At 60.8% G+C, this 18,943-nt stretch overlaps 1 protein-coding gene across 1 annotated transcript in view; it reads right to left on the minus strand.

The window, feature by feature from the left end:
* Nucleotides 1–3,315: 3,315 nt before the first annotated feature.
* NAV1 (neuron navigator 1) overlaps nt 3,316–18,943 on the minus strand; it is a 57,004-nt gene continuing 41,376 nt past the window's right edge. Inside the window, 27 exon segments of the mRNA XM_029962558.1 lie at nt 3,316–6,394; nt 6,943–7,140; nt 7,369–7,487; nt 7,990–8,186; nt 8,459–8,530; nt 8,716–8,870; nt 8,966–9,201; nt 9,300–9,459; nt 9,614–9,709; nt 9,815–9,912; nt 10,126–10,300; nt 10,438–10,600; nt 10,687–10,883; nt 12,641–12,762; nt 13,375–13,486; nt 13,647–13,730; nt 13,923–14,000; nt 14,090–14,113; nt 14,279–14,331; nt 14,889–15,059; nt 15,662–15,810; nt 15,975–16,016; nt 16,220–16,260; nt 16,262–16,679; nt 16,782–17,475; nt 17,845–18,142; nt 18,347–18,485. Coding sequence (XP_029818418.1) covers nt 6,299–6,394; nt 6,943–7,140; nt 7,369–7,487; nt 7,990–8,186; nt 8,459–8,530; nt 8,716–8,870; nt 8,966–9,201; nt 9,300–9,459; nt 9,614–9,709; nt 9,815–9,912; nt 10,126–10,300; nt 10,438–10,600; nt 10,687–10,883; nt 12,641–12,762; nt 13,375–13,486; nt 13,647–13,730; nt 13,923–14,000; nt 14,090–14,113; nt 14,279–14,331; nt 14,889–15,059; nt 15,662–15,810; nt 15,975–16,016; nt 16,220–16,260; nt 16,262–16,679; nt 16,782–17,475; nt 17,845–18,142; nt 18,347–18,485 — 4,387 coding nt within the window. The 3' untranslated portion in view covers nt 3,316–6,298.

An 18,943-nucleotide genomic window follows, 5' to 3' on the forward strand; every position in this document is an offset into this window, starting at 1 on the left:
CCGGCACCGGGTACCTTCCCATCGGGGTCACCTCCCACCGGGCACCTCATACCAGGCGCCAACAGCGGGCACCGACAGCAGGCACCTCGCACCGGGCACTCCTCACTGGAGTCACTCAGCACCGGGCACACCTTATCGAGGTCACCTCACACGCAGCACCAGCACCGACATCAGGTCCTGACACCGGGGACTGCCACTTGGCACCTCACACCATACACAGGCAGCGGGCACCCTTCCTCGGGGACACCTCACACTGTGCACCAGCACTGCACATAAGACACCGGGCATCCCTCACTGGGGTCAGGTCACACGGGGCAGCAGCACCACACCAGGGCACTTCACATCAGGCACCTCAGGTCAGACACCTCATACCAGGCACTAATACTGGGCACCAGCACCGAACACCACTCACTGGGGTGACCTCACACCTGCCACCTCACACTGGGCACCCCTTATCAATCACTTCACACCAGTCACCTCACACTGGTCACACCACACTGGTCCCCTCTCACCAGTGACCTTGCCCTGATCACCACCCACTGGTCACCCACCACTGCCATGGTCACCACAGGGACATGCCACCCCAATCAGGTCCCTGCTGTGGCCACAGGAGGGAGGGGTGATGGTGGCACCCTCACCGTGCCTCCCCCACATCCAGAGGATTCCTGGTAACCCAGCTTAGGGGCCAAAACAGCAGGAAAAAGCTGATGGAATTCCAGCAAGCAGCCGAGGTGGGGAGAGGAGGGCAGCGGTGGGGTAGTTTGCCCCATCAGTAGCCCCTGGGTGCTGCTGCACATGCCGGGAGCTGTGCCCAAAGGATGCTGTGCCCAAGGGATGCTGTGCCCAAGGGATGAGGTGCCCAGTGGCTGTGGCTGCACACCTGGCCCTGTCACACACACAGTCAGTACCTGGCAGGTGCTACTGAACGCTGGTTGCTGTATGTTCACGTTGGATGCACCAAACATGTCCAGGTGCTGCTGGGATCCCTGTGCCCTGCAACTCCCCTTCTCAGCCCTCACAGCCCTGCCAGCAACCCCCCCCCCAAATCACAGAGACACCCACGAGCTCCCAGTAGATACTGAGAAGGGAAGGGACTTGCATGGGGATCACATCCCCACTACACCACCCATGAGTGCTGGTTGCCAAAACAAAGGGCCCCTCCCCTGCCCATCACCCTTGAAACACGTGGCTGAGTTTTCCCAAATGCAGGTGTGTCTGGAATTGAAGTATCATCATCATCCTCCCCCATGCCTGGGGACAGATTCCTCTGGCTCACTGGCTCTGCGCCGCGGCAATTCCCGTGAAGTCGCGAAGAGTGGGACCCTTCTGCTGCTCTCCTGCCTCCTCTCCTGCCTGCTCTCTTCTCCTGCCTGCTCTGCTGGCCGCACAGGGCCCGGAGCCAGCACAGGTTGGGATGCACGCACAGGGCACGTCTCTGCGGATGAGGGGCCGGGGCGCCCCAAAACCAGTTCTGCTCTCCGCGTTCGGGATCGCACCGTAACGAACTCGCGTGAACTCGCCCTGCGGAAGAAGCAGCAGCCGATGGGAAGAGCCCTCTCCTGGCCCTGGATCCGCCACTGCAGCTTCTTACAGCTCACCACCCTGTCATTAATTAACGGCTCTTGAAGCATCTGTCCCCGCTCCAGCATCGCTCTCCGGAGGGGAGAACAAATTTGGAGATGCCGCGGGAAGACCGGGCTCTCCCTGCCCCCTTCATCCTCCCCATGTGCCCTGCTGCAAGGCAGGGGAACTGTCACTGCACAAGGGACGCTGTCCTACCTCTGTCCCTGTGCTGATGTGGCATCTGTCACCGCTGTATTCTTTCATGGGGATCAGACCTGGTGAGGCAAAAGGCGCCCAGGGGATGCCCACCCACCTCGAGCCCTTCTTCAACCCCTACTTATCCCAAGTACAGCCTGTCCCTCCTGTCCCAGGAGAGGGACCTTCTGCTTTCCACGTCCTGAAGAACTGCCAGGATTCCAAACCAGGAGCATTTCTGCCCACCCCAGACTTCACAGGAGTGTGACCTTGGGAGAGGGGTCCCCAATGCCTAAAACTGCTCCCAGCATCCTGCCAAACAGCCAAAGTTTCAACCCAGGAGCATTTCTACCAAGCCCCACTTCCCAGATTTTGCAGGAAGGTGACTACCGAGGACAGGGGGAGATGCTCCAAGGGCTGGAGCCCCTCTGCTATGAAGACATGGCAGAGCTCCTCTGCTATGGGAAAGCTGGGGGTGTTCAGCCTGGTGAGGAAAAGGCTCCAGGGAGACCTTAGAGTCCCTTCCAGTGCCTGTAGAGAGATGGAGATGGATTTGGACAAGGGATGGAGTGACAGGACAAGGGGGAATGGCTTCCCACTGCCAGAAGGCAGTGTTAGATGGGATACTGGGAAGAATATTCCATTTAATATCTTTTCCTGTGAGGGTGGTAAGGCCCTGGCACAGGTTGCCCAGAGTAGCTGTGGCTGCCCCATCCCTGGAAGTGTCCAAGGCCAGGTTGGATGGGACTTGGAGCAACCTGGGATAGTGGAAATTGTCCCCTCCCCAGGGCAGGAGGGTGTAATGAGATGAGCTTTAAGGTCCCTTCTCACCCAAACATTCCATGATATGCAGTGGCACAACTGCCCTCCCCTCTCCCGCACAGGGACAGACCCATGGACACAGGACCAGGAGCCAGGGGTACATGAGATCACTTTATTGAATCCAATGGTGTTAAGACAGATGACCGAGAAGAGACATGCCAGTTGGTGCGGGCAGCGTGGGCAGCAGGAGCTGACTTGGTGCAGGGCTGGAATTGTTTCTGTCTTTTCGGAATATCCTCAAGCCTCTTCCTGGCTTCCTTTTATGCTTCTTTTAAAATTTCTTTGAAGTAAAAACAACTAATCGTGGAAAGAGTCCAGATGGTGTTTGTTTGTTCCCTATGATTGTTCCCGCAGCTATGTACAATGTGGGGCTGGGTCTCAACATCAGGTATAAAATGGAGCGAGTTTACAAACGTGGAGGGTGCAAGGAAAAAGCAAAGACAGACAGGCAACAGCAGTAGAAATCTGGACCAAAATCTTAAAGAGAAATTTAAAAAGTGCTATAAAACCCCTTGGCAGGAATATCATGCAGTTAAGAAACACAAAACCCAGTCAATTACACAGATCATCTAAAACAGGAATTTGTCCATTTTATCTTTTATTTAATTAAAAAAAGGTTGTTTGTGTTTAATAGAAAAAAGCTAAAATTGTAAGGTTCAGGCCACTGGGCAGCAGCAGCTCGAGGGGGCAGGAGGGTGAGGTGCTGGTGTCACCCACCTCCAGCCCCTCAGGGGGGCTCCCAGGGGCCACGGGCACCTTTGGGGGCAACTGGCACCTTTGGAGGTGAGAGGTACCCTTGGGGGGTGACGGGCAACTTTGGGGGCAACCTGCAGCTTTGCAGGTGGCAGGCACCCTTGGGGGGTGATGGGCACCCCTGGGGGCAGCAGGCATCTTTGGGGACAACAGGCACCTTTGGGGGTGACCAGCTCCCTTGGGGGTGACAGGCACCACTGGGGGCAGCAGGTACCACCTTTGGGAACAACGGGCACCCTTGGGGGGTGACAAGCTCCTTTAAGGGTGATGGACACCCTTGGAGGTGGCAGGGGGACGAGTTAGTGCAATCCTTGGACAATTCCCTGGGGACAGAGGGGCTCAGCCCACAGCCAGGGGATGGTCCCCAGACAGATGCCAGGCTTGGGGAAACGAGGTGCTTGGTGTAAGCCAGGAGGAATCCATCAGGACCTGGTTTCCCCAGCCCATGCCCATCCCAGGGCCCACCTGCTTCCCTTCCCTTGGAGACTCCTCCTGGATCACACTCCCACTTGCCACTCACCTCCAACTGCCCAGGCTGAGGTGACAGGATCAGGGGCAGCCCTGACCTGGGGAGGGACAGGGCAAACCTGCAGGACACAGGCTGGGGGACAACGAGCAGCTGGGGGGAGGACAGTCTAGTCAATGTTTTGGTGGCTCCCTGGGGGTGTCAGAAAAGAAAGCAAGCCCAGGCGAGGCTGCCCCTCCTGCCATGGGACTCCTCAGGGCACCTGGGCAGCCCCCAAAGGTGCATCTTTTCCTTCCCACCCCGGGCACCAGAGCCCTGAGGAGGGCGGGAGGGGTTGGAGGGGACAGACAGGTCCCCACTGCCGGCCTCGAGCAGCTGCTGAGCCAGTGTCTCGTACAATCAGAAAAGAAGTCAGCACAGCACAGTCATCACAGAGTACAAAAGAAACCCAAAACCAGGGACGAGGCGCAGGGCCGGGCCCCCCCCAACCCACACAGGGCGTTCCACGACAGATCTATGTACAGTGAGTCCTCGGCCGACAGCGGCAACACAAGAGAAGGCAAACAGAAAGCCCTAATGCCCAAGCCAGCGTGGGGAGGGGATCCCGGGAGATCCCCGTGGGAAGGGGCCGGGCTGGCCGGCCCGGCGGCAGCGGGAGGCTGTCGGACAGACGGAGGAGTGAGCACCATGGGGCAGCGAGGTGGAAAGCACCGGCCAAGAGCCCCGAGAGCACCGAGGGCAGAGGTGGTGGCTGCCTCTGACGGCACTGCGGGAGGCGGCCGTTCCAGAGGGGTGTGAGGCGTCCCTGAAGGCCCCACCAGCCACGGCACAGGGGGCTGAGGTTGCCCAGTCCCCAGCCTGGCAGGGTCTGAGGACTGGGTGGGCTTGGTAGACCTGGCCCTGGGGTCACCTTTCCCCAAATGTCTCTCCAGGGCCCCGGCTGATGGTGGGGGCTGAGCTGGAGGGAAGGAGGAGGCCCCCATAGGCTAGGTGGGCACAGGAGGGGGATGCTGATCTGCAGGGCACCCCACACCATGGCTGGGGACAAGCCAGCAGCTTGGTGAGTGCCAGCACCCCTGTCCCATCCTAGCCAAGCTGGTTGTGGGGACAGAGGACACTGGAGCTGGAGCAGGCTGTGACAGCACTATCCCAAGCTCCACGTGCCCCTTTTCCGCATGGCCAGGGATTAAGGCACCACAGCAGCACCAGGGCTGACCCACTCCATGCAGCAGCCTAGCCTGTGACACTGCTGGGTAAGGCCAGAGGGACACATGGCAGTCCCAGGTGTCCCCAGAGCACCAACATGGGGCACAGCAGGACCCTGCCAGGCTGCAGGAGGGCACAGGGCTGGGAGGAGCAGGCAGCAGAGGCAGCAACCCCAGGCTCATCAATCCACACCCCCAGGCCTGGCAGCACCGAGGGGATGGGGGGCAGGTTGTGCTCCTCAGCACTAAGGGGACAGGGATGGCATCCAGGTGCCCAGGGATAGGGCAGCAGCAGCCTCCCCCTGCCCTGGTACCTCAGGGAGGAGATGCCCCTGGCAGAAACTCTGCCTCCTTGTCCTGTGCTTTTGGGGAGAGGGGAGTGGCCCAGTGAGGGGCTGCTCTGGGAGCATCCCACTGCCACCAGCCTCCAAGTCCCACCTCAGCCAAGCTGTGTGGCCCCAGGAGGTGGGTTCGGGGACTGGAGATCATCCAGTGAGCACCAGTTTTGTAACAGAGGTGGTTTGAGTGGTGAAACCAACAGCTGCAAAAGAAACCAAAGGGGAAGGGCGCTGCTGCCAGGGAAGCGGAGGGCACCAGGCCACAAGCTCCAGGCCAGGAGAGCGAAGAACCAGAACAAAAAAGGGACCAAAGCAAAGTCTGGACTTGGCCAAAGGAAAAGGGGAAGGGGGAAACAAAATAAAATAACCGAAGCACGGTTTATTGGGCTGTCCTGGGCGCAGGGGCTGCCATGTGGGTGAAACGGGGAGCGTACAGGCAGCAGTGAGAGCCGCACTCCCCTCGGCCGGCGTGAGGCAGGAGCTCCCGCAGCGGCGGCTCCCTTGGCTTTGCCCAGTGGGTGCAGAGGGAGCCAGAGCCCCTCGTGCCTGCGCTCTCATCCTGCAGCCACACACTCCTCCTGTGCCCCCCAGCTTCAGCCCAGGTGGCTCCTGCAGGGTCCCTGCCCCACTCGGGGCCTTCCTGCGGCTCCCAGGAGCAGGGGCTCGGCCGCAGCGGTCACCTTGGTCCCAAAGCCCGAGAGTTTATAACAGAGACAGAAAAAACCATGAAGAGAAACCAGGATTCTCCTACCCCCAGAGTCGGGAGGGGAGATGGCACCTCGTGCTCTCCCGTGGATGAGCCGAGTTTCCCCACGCTCTGCCAGGACACACCGGAGCCCTGCTCCTTTCTGCTCGCTCGCCAGCCCCGCGCTCCTTGATGCCAAAGGAAAAGAAGAGCAGCCCAGCAGGAGCAGTGGGTGGCAGCTCCCCTCTGCCTGGGCTGGCATGTCCGGGCCTCACAGAGTCGACTGCAGGTCAGGGTCCACCATGGTCTCACGGTCTGGAGACTCGATGTAGTTGGCGGCTTCCTGGAGCTTGAGCAGCATGGCCATCTGTGGGGACAGGAGTGTGGCATGAGCATGAAGGGGATGGGAGGCCCACGGGTGCCTGGGAAAGCCACTTGGCCCTCCTTGCCGTCCTGGACAAAGCACCCATCCTGGGAAGCTCCTTAAAGGGTAAAGCAAATCCCAGGATGCTGCAAAATCCCTCCCTTGCACCAGGATCCTGGCTGGGACGCTCCAGGCTCAGTGTGCCACAGCATCACCACCAGGCATCACCTGCGGCAGCCAGTCAGCCAGCAGCCTCTCCGGGTGACATGCCAGGACGTATATGTGTGCCTGTGTGTGGCTCTGCACGTGGACACAATGCCTTGTGGAGTGTCACAACATGCCCATTCACTGGCACATCACTACGTGCCCTGGTGTGCAGCCCACCTGCCAGTACCACCACCCTGCACACACTGCTCCTCCTGGGAGCACAAAGTGCTTCTGCATCCCTAGACCGGGCTTTTTACACTGAAAATTAACTGAGAAAGCAAAGCTCCACCCTGCTCTGTCCCCTCCACCAGCCCCTCCAAGCCCACCCACAGTGCCCAGCATACCAGTGGGTCCGAGTCCAGGGAGCTGGGCGTCGTGTCCTTGACCGTGCGCTCCTCAGGGGGGGACACGGCGCTGTGGGGCCCGATGGTGGGGGGGGGCAGGTGGTACAGCTTGGACTGGTCCTGCTGTGCTGACGGCCAGGGCAGGGTGTCCCGCACCCACTCCACGGGGTCCTCCCAGGCCGCCTTCTGCCCATGAACCTGTGGCAGGGAGCAAGTCGTAGCTGACTTCTCAGCACATGCCAGAGCCAATGATGTGGCACCCCGAGCCCCCCAGGACAGTGCCATGTCCCACAGCAGCCACACAGCAGGGACTGACAGAGATGTCATCTGCACCCACAATCCCAGTACCTCCCCTTTCCCCATCATGGCTGCACCAGCATGTCCCTGCACTGGTTTGTGTTCCCATGTGCCAGCAGCACTGGGTACCTTGAGGCCATCTTTTGCCCCCTCCTGCAGGTAAGGGATGATGGAATTGTTCCACAGGTCGATGAACCAGGTCCGGAAATCCTCAATTCCAATGGGGCAGGACAGAAAGAAGCAGGGACCTGCAGGGAGAAGGCAGACAGTGGAAATGAGAGCTGGGTCTCCCTGCTCCAGTCACTGGCCCCATGGCTCACAGCACCAAGGTGGGCACACCTTGGCTGGCAGGGTGCCCTGGGAGCAGTGTCTGGGCAGCATCCACCTGACACAGTGGGCAGATATCTCCCAGGCAAGGAATGGTGTTTCCAAGTTCAATCTATCCCCAAAAGCATGGTGAGGCATGGGAGATCCACCCAGAATAACATAGTTCCTCCATGCTCCTCTGCTCCCAGGGTGGTGGGAGAACAGGCAGCCCTGGCTAACACCTCAGTGACAGCTCCCACAGGAACAAAGGCCACTCAGAGAAGAGCAATGCTGGTGTGCATCACCCACCAGCTGTGGTTGTGTGGGATTGGGGGACACAGGGAAGCACATCAGACCCCCAAGCTCCCCTGGGAGGGTTTGGCCCCAGTCCCTGGGGGCTCCCCACGGTGCATGGCAAAGGAGGGAGATGAGGCAAGGCCATACCAATGAGGAAATCAGACGTGCTGTGTTTCTCCAGGAAGGTGTGCAAGTGGTACCAGAGTTTGGGCACCCAGTCCAGCACCCGCAGCAGCTCCTCCTTGTTGGCGTTGATGTCTGTGTCTGACTCCAGCAGCTTCCGCCGCAGGTAGCGCACCAGGAAGCCGTTGGCTGGCTCCACATTGTTGGAGAAGGTCAGCATCCTGGGGGAAGGACTTGGGTGGTCAGGGCTGGGTCTCCATGCAAGCTGCCCTACTCCCCAGCACCATCAGGGGATGTCCTCACACCCCTAACCCTGCATGCGCCCGAGGCTGGGGATTCAGGGCCTGCTGGGGTGGCAGGGACAGGCCTGGGGCTCAGTCCTCATAATGGCCCCCAGACAGAAGATGTGACCCCAGAACTGCCCAGTGGTCAGTAACGGCTTCTGTCCTCCACAACTCCACAGGGTTGGTCACCAGGGATGTACAATTCCCACCTGAAGCTGAGATGGAGGCCGTGGTTGGGGGTCATCTTCACAGGCTGGTTGGTGGTCCCGATGATGTATGGGCTGAGTGAGTGATAGACAAAATCCATGAGAAAAAGCCTCCATGTCACCCCTGCCCGTGGCAGAGCTGATCTGGACACAGCAGACACGTGCAGTCTCATTCCCACAGCCCAGGGATGTCACCAGGAGCAGCGGGGAGCACGTGTGTGCCTGGGGGGCTGCGCTGGAAGGGTGCAGGGGGCTCTCACCATTTGTGGTACTTGCAGGTGAGTGCGCCGTTGACCAGCTCGCTGATGGAGCCCGCCTCGCTGAGGTCGTCCAGGAGGATCACCAGCGGCACATCCGCCGTGCCTGTCTCCCGGTCGATCTGGTTGGCCAGGTTGGACAGGTACAGCTGCAGGTCCTGCAATGAATGGGGCCGGTGTCAGGTGTGGGGCCACGGCATGATGGCCACAGGGACCACGGCAGCAGCGTGGACAGGGACACTGCTGCCCTCACCTTGCAGGACTGCTGGTGCATGTTGAAGGTGCTGACGATGCCCTCGGTGACATCCCGACCCGAGCGCTCCACCAGGTACTCAGCCAGGCGGTTGGTCAGGTAGGTCTTGCCGGTGCCACTGGGTCCCGAGAGGATGAGGCGGCGGTGCTTCAGCAGGAGGCTGATGTAGTGCTGCATCATGGGCTTGGGGATAAGTGTCTCGAACACCAGGCTGTCCACACACTTCTCCTTCAAGCCTGCAGGCAGGGGAGGGCTGAGGGTCCTGCTCACACCCTGTGACACCGTGAGAGAGCACGGACATGGCACAGCAACAGAGCCCCTCTGCCACACTGACCTTTGAGTGTCACCACGACGCTGGTCAGGCCCCGGCGGCACAGTGGCAGCTCTGGCGGCTCCGTGTCCAGCACCCGCTTGATGTGGCTGATGCTGTAACCATAGACAGACTCGGTGCTGAGCCCCAGCGTGGATGCAGGATCCATCTTGGTGATGTAATCCTATGTGGAGAAGGACAGAGCTGTCAGTGCCCCTGAGGGCTGTCAGAGAGCAGCTAGCTCCAAGACAGCTGAGAAGGACCTGGGCCAGGGAACATCAGGCATGGTGGAGCAGTATCAAAGGATGGCTCTCCAAGAGGGCTCTTCATGCTCCTACCTTGAAGACCTGGCAGACAGCCTCATCCAGCATCTTCCAGTCCACCTTCCCGCTCACCTTGGTCCAGCCCAGGAAAAACTCCTGCTGCTTGAGGTCCTAGGAGCCAAAGCAGAGGTATGCAGCATTGGAGCACCCAAGAGGGCCCTTGGCCAGAGCCATGACACAGGGACAGGTCAGGGTCCCCACAGAGCCCACACTTACCCCCTTGATGATGTGTTGGGGTGGCATGCGCACCACAATCCGCAGCGTCAGCTCGTCCTTCTGGGTGCCAGCGCTGACAGCGTCCATGGGGGACACGTCTGGGGACAGAGCAGTGAGGCTGTGCCAGCAAGGAGAGCCCAGCCACCGAGCCTGGCCATTGCCAGCCAGAGTCAAATCCTGCTGTGGCCAATGGTGGCATCAGCAGCACAACAGATCCCCTGCACACTCCAGGTGAGCAGTGGCACATTCCCACCACACACACCTCCCTGTCCCAGCCCTTCCCTGTCTGCCAGCAGCTCTGTCACCCCTACCTGCATCAGCCAGGCTGGGGCTGAAGGCATGGCCAAGGGTGAGACCCAGGGAGCGCCGCGGTGAAGAGGAGGTTGATGTGCTTGTGATATGGCTGGGAACAGAGCCTGGCACTGCTGAGGGCCCCGGGGCCACCTTGAGACGGTCGTTCTCGGCCTTCAGGAGATCCACCTCCAGCTGTGGGAGAAGCAGGTAGGACACAGGGTGAGGAGCTGGATGCCAGCAGCACCCTGGGGGGCAGCATGGCTGTGGGGGCGCAGGGACTGTGGGCATCCAGGTACTGAGAGCAGCCAGGCTCCTGGCAGGGTCCTCACCTGCATGTTGTGCATGGTCTCTCGCAGCTGCTCCAGCTGGTGGGCCGAGTTGAGGGCTTCCAGGCGGATGTCTGTCAGCTTCATCTCCTTCTCCCACAGCTCTGACCGCAGCTCAGACACCTCCTTCTTCTCCGGCTCGCCCTCATTGTGGGCCTGGAAGAGCCTGGGCCAAGAGAAACACCACATCTTGCACATGTCCAGGGCAGGAGCCTGCAGCCCCCACGACTGGCTCTCCCTGGCCCCACATACTCAGTTGTATCAATGCCCACAGAGGAGGAGGTGGAGGATTTGATGGAGGGCGAGGCAGTCTCTGTAGAGCCATGCTGCAGCTTGGGGGAGGAGGGGGCCGACGAGTCTGGCGTGGCAATCTCCTCGATGTCTGAGTAGGATGAGGCCGATTTGGGGCCTTTTTTGATGCTGAAAGCCTTGTTGAAGGAGCTGCGTAGCTACAGGAGAGGGAAATGTTCTTGTTAGAGACAGCCTGACAGTCCAGCCTCGCAGGCAGAGACCTGGCCTGGTTCTGCCCCATCTGCCCAGAACCCACAGTCTGAGCTGGGACCAGTGCCACCATACCCACCACCGAGGCAGCACTGTGCCCCACCACCATGCTGGGCTCCAGCCCAACCCTACTCTGCTGGCACAGTAGAAGGATGGGGTGCACAGCCCTTTGGGGAACACTCACCCCAGCCTGAATGGCATCAGAGACCCAAAGAGCGGGACCCACATCCTGGTCATAACATCTCCTGACCCTGCTCCCCACCAGCACCTACACTGGAATGTCCAGGCACAGCACCAGCACCCTAGTTCATTGGAACAGGCTGATCCATGCTCACATTCACCCCACCAGAGTCATCCCAGCAAGCAGTGTTTAGGGGGACGTCCCTCGCTCCAGCCACTGCAGAGCTGGGTCCTGCCCCACACCTCCCTCTGCCACATGGGCCCTGCTGGAAGAGCAGAGGGGCAGCCAGGGCAGCCAGCCCTCCGTGGGGGTCCCGGCTGGGCATGCAGCATGCACACAGCACACACAGAGCAGAGGGTGGGTGAGAGGTGGGCTGAGGCCAGGGAGGACAATGGACATTGCACAGGGACCAAACTGGATCTGGGTTCCATCAGCCTGTGGAAGAGCACTAGGACAGGCATCCCAAGCTCACACTGTGAGCACCAGGGCCTGCTCTGAGGGGAGATGGGAGGAGGAAGGGATGGAGAACACACAGGATCCATCCCAATCCCCACAGGCACCTGGCAGGCTGCTCTGGGGTGTCCCAAAAATCAAAATTGTTGCATTTCAGTGTAAAAAAAAGCGGGTATCCAGCTCTGCTGGTGGTGGGAGCAGGGGAGTGCTGGGACCCACATGGGTACTGGAAGGGACAGAGGCACTTGGGGCCACATCAGGCAGCCCTGGAGATGCAGAGATGGGCAGTGCCCCCAGTGCCACAGGCAGGGCTGCAGGGGGATCCCCATCCCAAAATATCCAGTTACAGGGAGTCAGGAGAGCACCTGCCTTCCCTGGGCAAGAAGGGGATTGTTCTAATCCAGGGGACAGGTCCCAACCGAGCCCTTCCTGCTGCCTCTGGGCAGTTAAAACCCTTCTTGTGGGTGCCTGTTTCGCCTTAGCATCCAAGGAAGCAACCAAGGTGGGCACAACCTGGCTGGGGATCCAGGATGGCCTGTGCTGAGGTTAGGGCCAGTGGGATGGATGGGATGGGGAGTGTATGAGCACCATCCCATGAAATGGAGCAAGGGCCCTGGCCGGGCACAGCATGTGGTGGAGGGGACGGCATGGGACTTACCTCATAAACCTGGAAAAAAAGGGTTGAGGTCAGCATAGGGGGAGAGAAACAAAACAAAGCAAGACTTAATCACACATCCAGAGCTGCCTGGTGCTGGGAAGGGGCTGCCTGGCTGAGGTGTACAGCCCCCCACACTGCCAGAGCCTGCAGGCAGGAGGGTGACAGGGGAAAACACAAGGAAGCAGGCATGCAGAGCCAGGGCTGGGAAACTCCCAGAGGGACAGGAGAAGTCCCAGCCAATGTGTCCATGGTGGCTACACACTCCTCATCACTGCTGTCCCCAGGGGACAAAGGAGACCAACACCATGAGGCCAAGGTAGACTGAGAGGAGCTGGTTTGTGGGGCTGACCCCGAGCCCCTGCCAGTGGCTCCCCAAGCCCCACGCCTCACGTCAAACGCCCCATCCAACCCACCCAGCTCTTCTTCTTCTTCTTCTTGGCGTCGGCATCCTTGCTGCTGCCGATGCTGGAGTGGCTGGTGATGCTGTTGAGACTGGAGATGCTGTCAGAGGAGTTCTGCCGCTTGATGCGCAGCTCTGGGGTCAGCCAGGGAAGCAGGAGAGATTGGGAAAGGAGGGATCAGCTACCTGCAACTGTCCCAGTACCAGAGCATCCTGCACTCCCCTCCCTGCACCCCGTCCCTCCTCCCACCCAACACCTTCTGAGCTCTGTTTGTAATGATGACGTGGGGCTCAGACACCATATGGGCACTGCCTCAAACCTCAGAGAGATGCCCAGAGCACACATCATCCTGCTGCTGTCCCAGTCAACCTCCCTGCCAGCACCTTGCACCCACACTGGGGTTTCGGGCCTGAAACAGCATTTATGGGAACAAAAGCAAGATCAGCAGCCAAAACTGGCAGTCAGCAAAGGGCCTGGTGAGGACGTGTCCCGGGGAGGATGACCACCTCATTCTCCTACACACGAGCATCAAGACCTGCTGTGGTGACAGCTCTGGCTGTCCAACCCTGGCTTCAGATGCTCAGGGGTCTCATGTGTGAAAGAGCTGCTGCCCAGGGAACCCTGCTGCCATGGGAGCTCCCCCTATGAGCGAGTGTGCCCTGGGGCCCTGCGCCAGCCCCAGCAGGAGCAGCCCAGCTCAGGAAGGGCTGCATCCCTGTGTGGGGAGCTGCAGCATCATGCCTTACCTTTGGGGGTGACATCAGTGCCATTCAGGGCACCCTGGATCACAGCTTGGGCCTCCGAGTTCTTCTTCTTCAGGAAGTCAATGGTCTCTCGCAGGTCCAACAGCTCCGTGTCCTGGGAGAACAGAGCCGGGAGCCATGGAGTGCATCCCAAAGGTGCAGGGCCCACCCCAAGAGCACCCTTGGGACAGACATTGCTGTAGCATCACCCAAGTCCAGCACCCCCCACCCCATGAGCCCCACCAGTGCCTGCTCAGCACCCCGACAGCACTCACCTTCTCCTCAGCAGTCTCAGCCAGGTGCCGCAGGCGGGATGTCATGCTAACCAGGCTCTGCTCAAAGGCTGCTACCAGGTTGGCCTGGGAGAAGTGGAGAAACGGGTGAACACCACACTGGGGTCAACACCCACAGCTGGGTCAGCACCCACTGCCAGGTGTGGGATACAAGAGGCTGAAGGGGGAAATCAGGGCTCCCACGGGCACATCCTGCACACGCCCTGTGCCCTGCAGGGACAGTGTTTGCGTCCTGCAGCGGCTCCCATGGGGACTCACGTTAGCAGACAGCTGGGACGTCAGTGTGGCCACCTTCTCCTGCGAGGACTCCAGCTCACGGCGCAGCTTCCGGATTTGCTGTGGGGAGAGAGTGGAGGGATGAGGGGGGCTGGGTGCTTGCCCTCACCGGGGGTAGGAGTGGGCACGAGCAGAGGGTGCGGGCTCACCTCAGACTGCATCTTCTCCTCAGCCTGGCAGCATGAGAGCAGAGAGAGGCAGACAGAGGCAGGCAGTCAGGGGGGCAGTGAGGCACAGACAGGCTCAGCATCAGGCAGAGGCATGCACAGAGCCCCCCCCGATCCCACCCACACCCCCCAGCCATGCACAAAGCAGCGCAGCACAGAGGCAGCTCTTACGGAGGAGTAAGTGGAGGATGCGCTGGAGGCCAGGGACAGCACCGATCCGTGAACTGCAACAGAGGAAAATCCAGGGTGTCAGGGTGCCTTGGACAGTGGCACCCCAGGGGCCGCAGGTCAGGGCACAGCAGGGCGCAGGGGACAGTGCTCTCAGTGGTGGGGGGCTCTGAGAGGCCTGGGGAAGGCACAGGGTAGGACAGCAGCTGCTCAGCATTGTCCATTTCTTGGTGCGTGGCTGCTGAACTCCCTGGGCACGTGGCAGGGAACACCACCCTCCACCTGTACCCTCCTCTCTGACTGATCTCGGGGGCTCTGCCACCCTCCCTGGCTGCTTGGGTTCCCTCCTCCCCAGTGCCACAGCACCCTGGGGCCAACCCAGGGACACTGGACACCCAGGGGGGTCAGAGTGGGCTGTGGCCCGGGGCAGATGCCAGCACAGAGGAGTCCACCAGGCCACTCAGGACTGCTATCCCTTCTCTGATGTCAAGGATGGGATGCACTGACTCATCCGATAGTGCTGTAGCACCAGTAGGAAGAGACAAGTGTGCAGGGAGCCCCCCAGCACCCTTGGAGCCTCCTCTGCCTGGGCAGGAGCGTAGCACACTCTCACCATCGTCCACAGGGTCCCGGAAAGAGCCCGAGCGGATCATGCCTTTGGGCTTGTCGGCCAGGGAGAGGGTGCTGCCCATCTGGGAGGTGCTGTACAGCTCGAAGGTGGAGTCGTGGGTGGGGATGCTGTTGGAGCGGGTGATCCGCGGGGCTGCGGTGGCAGTGGGGCTCACTGCAAGGAGAAAGCAGGGAGGAAGCGGGCTCAGAGTCACACTGGGGACTTGGGATGGGGAAGCAGGGCTGGGAGCGATCCACAAGAACTGGAATGCAGCAAGGAAGCAGGGATTGTGGTCCGAAAGTAGGGAGGGGCTGGGGGAAAGCTAAAAGGCAGGTTGATGCTGGGAAGACCTGGACACTAGCATCAAGATAACCACTGGGCTGAGGAACAAATCCATCACTCCAGGGCCAAGTGGGCACCACACACCAGAGACCATCACCTGCAGCTGCAGGACTCCAGCCTGCTGCCCCAACCTGTCCGTCTGGACTCCCCAAACCTGCCAGGAACATGCAGCTCCTGGTGAGTGCAAGGCAGGGCTCACCCCTTGCCTCACTGGGCACACTCAGAGGAGCAGGGACCACAGACTGAGCCCCAAAGGTGGATGAGATGACCTGAAGCAGAGGTGATGGACGTCCCTGGTCCCAACCTAGCACCACAAGCACCAGGTGCTGGGTGTTGAGCGTGGGCAAGGAGAAAAGCAGCACCCAGGGAGGCACCAGGGGAGCACAGGCAGAAGGAAGGAAGGGGGCTGGGGACTGGCAGCGGAGGGCACTGACCAATGCTGGTGAGTGGACCTTTCCCAACCAGCGCCATGGGGAGGGCAGGGGGCGAGGGCAGGTCCTGCTGCTCGTCCGACTCTGGGAGCCCACTGATGGCGTGCGAGTGGCGTCGCTCCTTGGCCTCCTCCTGGGAGTGCAGCTGGTACCTGAGGAGCCGCAGACAGACACGGTGAGATCGATGAGGACCGCCCCAGATCCTGCCCAGTGTGCTGTAGCCCAGCCTCCTCAGCTCAGGGGCACTGCCCTGGAAAGCTCCACATGCCCTCTCTCTCTCCCCAGCACCATCCAAAAGTGATTTGGGCTCTTTTACCTCAACCCTTTCTTGGGCAGGGTGTTCCTGTCGCGGTTGACACTGGAAGGGAAGGAAAAACTGAATGACATCCCTGCAGAGATGAGGGAAGAAGCCATGGGGATTGAGCTGCAGAGACAGGGGGCTTTTCCCCAGAAATGTAGCAGGAAGAGGCTCTGAAGCAGGCAAAGGTCATGGCAGAACAGCAGGGGTGGATCTGAGCCCATGGAGGTGCCCCAGAGACCCAACCCTTTCTCCAGCCATACCTGTCCAGATGCGTGAGGCGGGGGCTTCCGCCTCCGCCCAGCCTTACGTGCCTCGTCCTCCTCCTCCTCCTCCTCCGTGCTGGCAGGGGGTGCAGCAGCAGGGGTGGTGGTGGTGGTGCTGCCCCCTGAAAAGGCACTGGGCAGGCTCATGGGCATCTGCAGGGACTCCATGCTGCGGTGCAGGCCAGAGAGCTTGGGGTACATCCTGCCCTCCTTGGGGACGCTGAAGCCGCCCATGAGCTCCAGGCCCTGAGAGAAGCTGGCTGAGTTAATGTTGAGGATGGGGGCAGGGCTGGGGCTGAAGCAGGGTGCCAGGTGCCCGCCAGTTGGGTGCAGGTCCTGGAGCTTGGCAGTGTGAGGGGGGTGCAGCTCGCTGGAGGAGGGCAAGTCTAGGCTGTTGGAGTTGACTTTGTCCAAGTTGGCCAGGGTGGGAGGCTTCGCATAGGTCTTGGCAGCCGTTCTGGGGGGAGAAAATGGGTAAGGAAACAGGTGAGACTCAGGTGCTGGTGCTGAGCACAGCCATGCCAGGCACCTGCTGCCCTCAGGTGTGGAAGCACCATACCTAAGAGGTGTGGAGGGCAGCTCAGCCACCTTGGCCACTGGCGGGAGGTTGGCCTGGGCTTTCGGAGTGCTCTCAGGTGAGCTGACACTCTTCAGTGTCCCGCACTCAGAGTCAAGTGCCACTGCCTTGGCCTTGGCCTTCTCCTTCTCGCGGTCCGTCTGGTTCACAGGGGCCGGTGTCCCACGGCCAGCGCTGATCTTGGACGGCTCCTTGAGCCGTGACACCGAGATGCTGCCCTGCTTGGTGCTCAGCATGCTGGGGTCTATGCTGCTGCTGACCGGCCGGGCTGCGCTGCGGCCACCAGTCACGCTCATGGAGCTGGACTTGGCGGGCCGGGGCAGGCTGCGGTACTGGATGTTAGTGCGAGCCCCTGGGGCCAGGAACCCAGGCTCAGCTGCGTTGGAGACATCCAGGCTTGTTTTCCTCCCACTGACTGGCTTGACGGGGATGCCAGAGCTCTTCTGGATCTTGCCGAGTGTGGCTGAGCCCCCAGCCTGCATGACAGTGGCAGTGCCGGTGGCAGGGGCTGGTTTCTTGTAGCCAAAGGAGCTGGAGGACGAGGGGCGCGTGAGCCCCGACGGGGGCTTCTTGGCATCAGCGGTGCGGTCCCGGCCGGCATCGGAGGAGGAGCGCTGCAGGCCCGTGCTCTTCACAGACAGCTTGCTCTTGTCAGTGGCTTTGGTCTCGGGCTTGCCTAGTGGCAGGGAAGGACAGGTTAGTGTCCCGGGAGGCTTTGGGGACATTTGGGAGTGAACTAGCCCAGACAGGACATGTGCATCAGAGATGCAGGGATGTGATGGAGAAGAAGAGACATGCCAGGTCCCTGGTGCACCCAGTGAGCCCCCAGCCTGGCATGTGGACTCGAGGCCATGGAGCAGGCACAGACCCCCAGCCTGCCTGCAGGGACACACAGCCCTGTACCCCCCTCCAGCCACGGCCAGCTCCTGGGACTGAGCACAGCCACAGGGCATCCCATGGCTGATGTGCTCTGGAAGGTGCACAAAGACATCACCTAACCCTCTCCCTGTTGGAGAAGATGGACCCTGCCCAAACTGGGTCTCACCTGCCACTTTGAGGGTGCTCTGGGCTGTATGAGTGATGGGGGAGGTCACAGCCACTGGAGGGGTCTTGCCCTTCTTGAGGGAGCCCGGGGTGCCCAGACTGACAGGCTTCTTCAGCTCACCGCCCTTGGGCCCCTCCTCACCGCCATCCGAGGGCTCCCGCCGCCACTTGGAGGAGCCATGCTCCATCTTGAGGCTACTGCTGTCGTAGTCCAGCTTCTTGGGCGCCTTCTCCTCACCCTCACCGTACCAGCTCAGCCCACTCTCCACCAGCGAGCGCTTCTCCGAGTCTGTGCGCAGCTGTGGGCAGAGCAGAGTCAGGGGTGCTCCTGGCACCCACCCCAAACCCATCCCCAGAAAGCCAGCTGGGAGAAGGATGCACCAGACACCCTGTGCCATGCCTGTTTTCCAAAACTGGCATACTCCATCCCCTCTTTCCTGCCGAGGCAGTGGCACCAGGTCAGAACCAGTGCCAGGAATGGTCTGGGTGCTGCTGGCACCTACCGCTATGGCCGAGTTCCTGCGTGAGGTGGTGGGGGTGGAGGGCAGGGAGTTGAGCGAGGAGCTGGCGTTGAACTCCTCTGAGCTGAGGTTGTCAGAGGCATCGCTGAGGCCGCTACTGATGGAGCTGCTCTCATCCCAGCTGCAAGGGACAGACAGCATCAGATCCCTGCCCAGCCCAGTGGGTCCCACCACCTCCAGGAGCCTCCCTGCTACAGGGGCTGCTGGGGCAAAAACCAGCTCCTGGTAGTGCCCATGGCAGGAACAAGGTAGGAAAGGGCCACAGCTGTCTCCAGTCAGCCCGGGATGGGGTCAGTGTACCACTGGCACACAAGGCCCAGTGACCCTACATCTCCCCATTAGGGCCCTGTGGGGGCTTTGGGGGGGATAGAGGGTACCTGTGCAGGGCAGGGAAGTCAGCACCCACACCACAGGGCTGGCAGCGCCACAGCTGGCACCAAACCCCCAGCGACGCGCCCCACCAAGAGGGCTGGGATTGTCGGAAAGGGTAGGACCGCTGGAATAAACAAACCAGCCGTCCCAAAGCATCCACCCTTCCTTGGGTGGCCCCCACCCACTCCACCCACCTCCCCCTCTCCA

This window comes from Manacus vitellinus, unplaced genomic scaffold (assembly GCF_001715985.3).
Source record: "Manacus vitellinus isolate BGI_N305 unplaced genomic scaffold, ASM171598v3 scaffold_47_pilon, whole genome shotgun sequence".
NCBI lineage: Eukaryota > Metazoa > Chordata > Aves > Passeriformes > Pipridae > Manacus > Manacus vitellinus.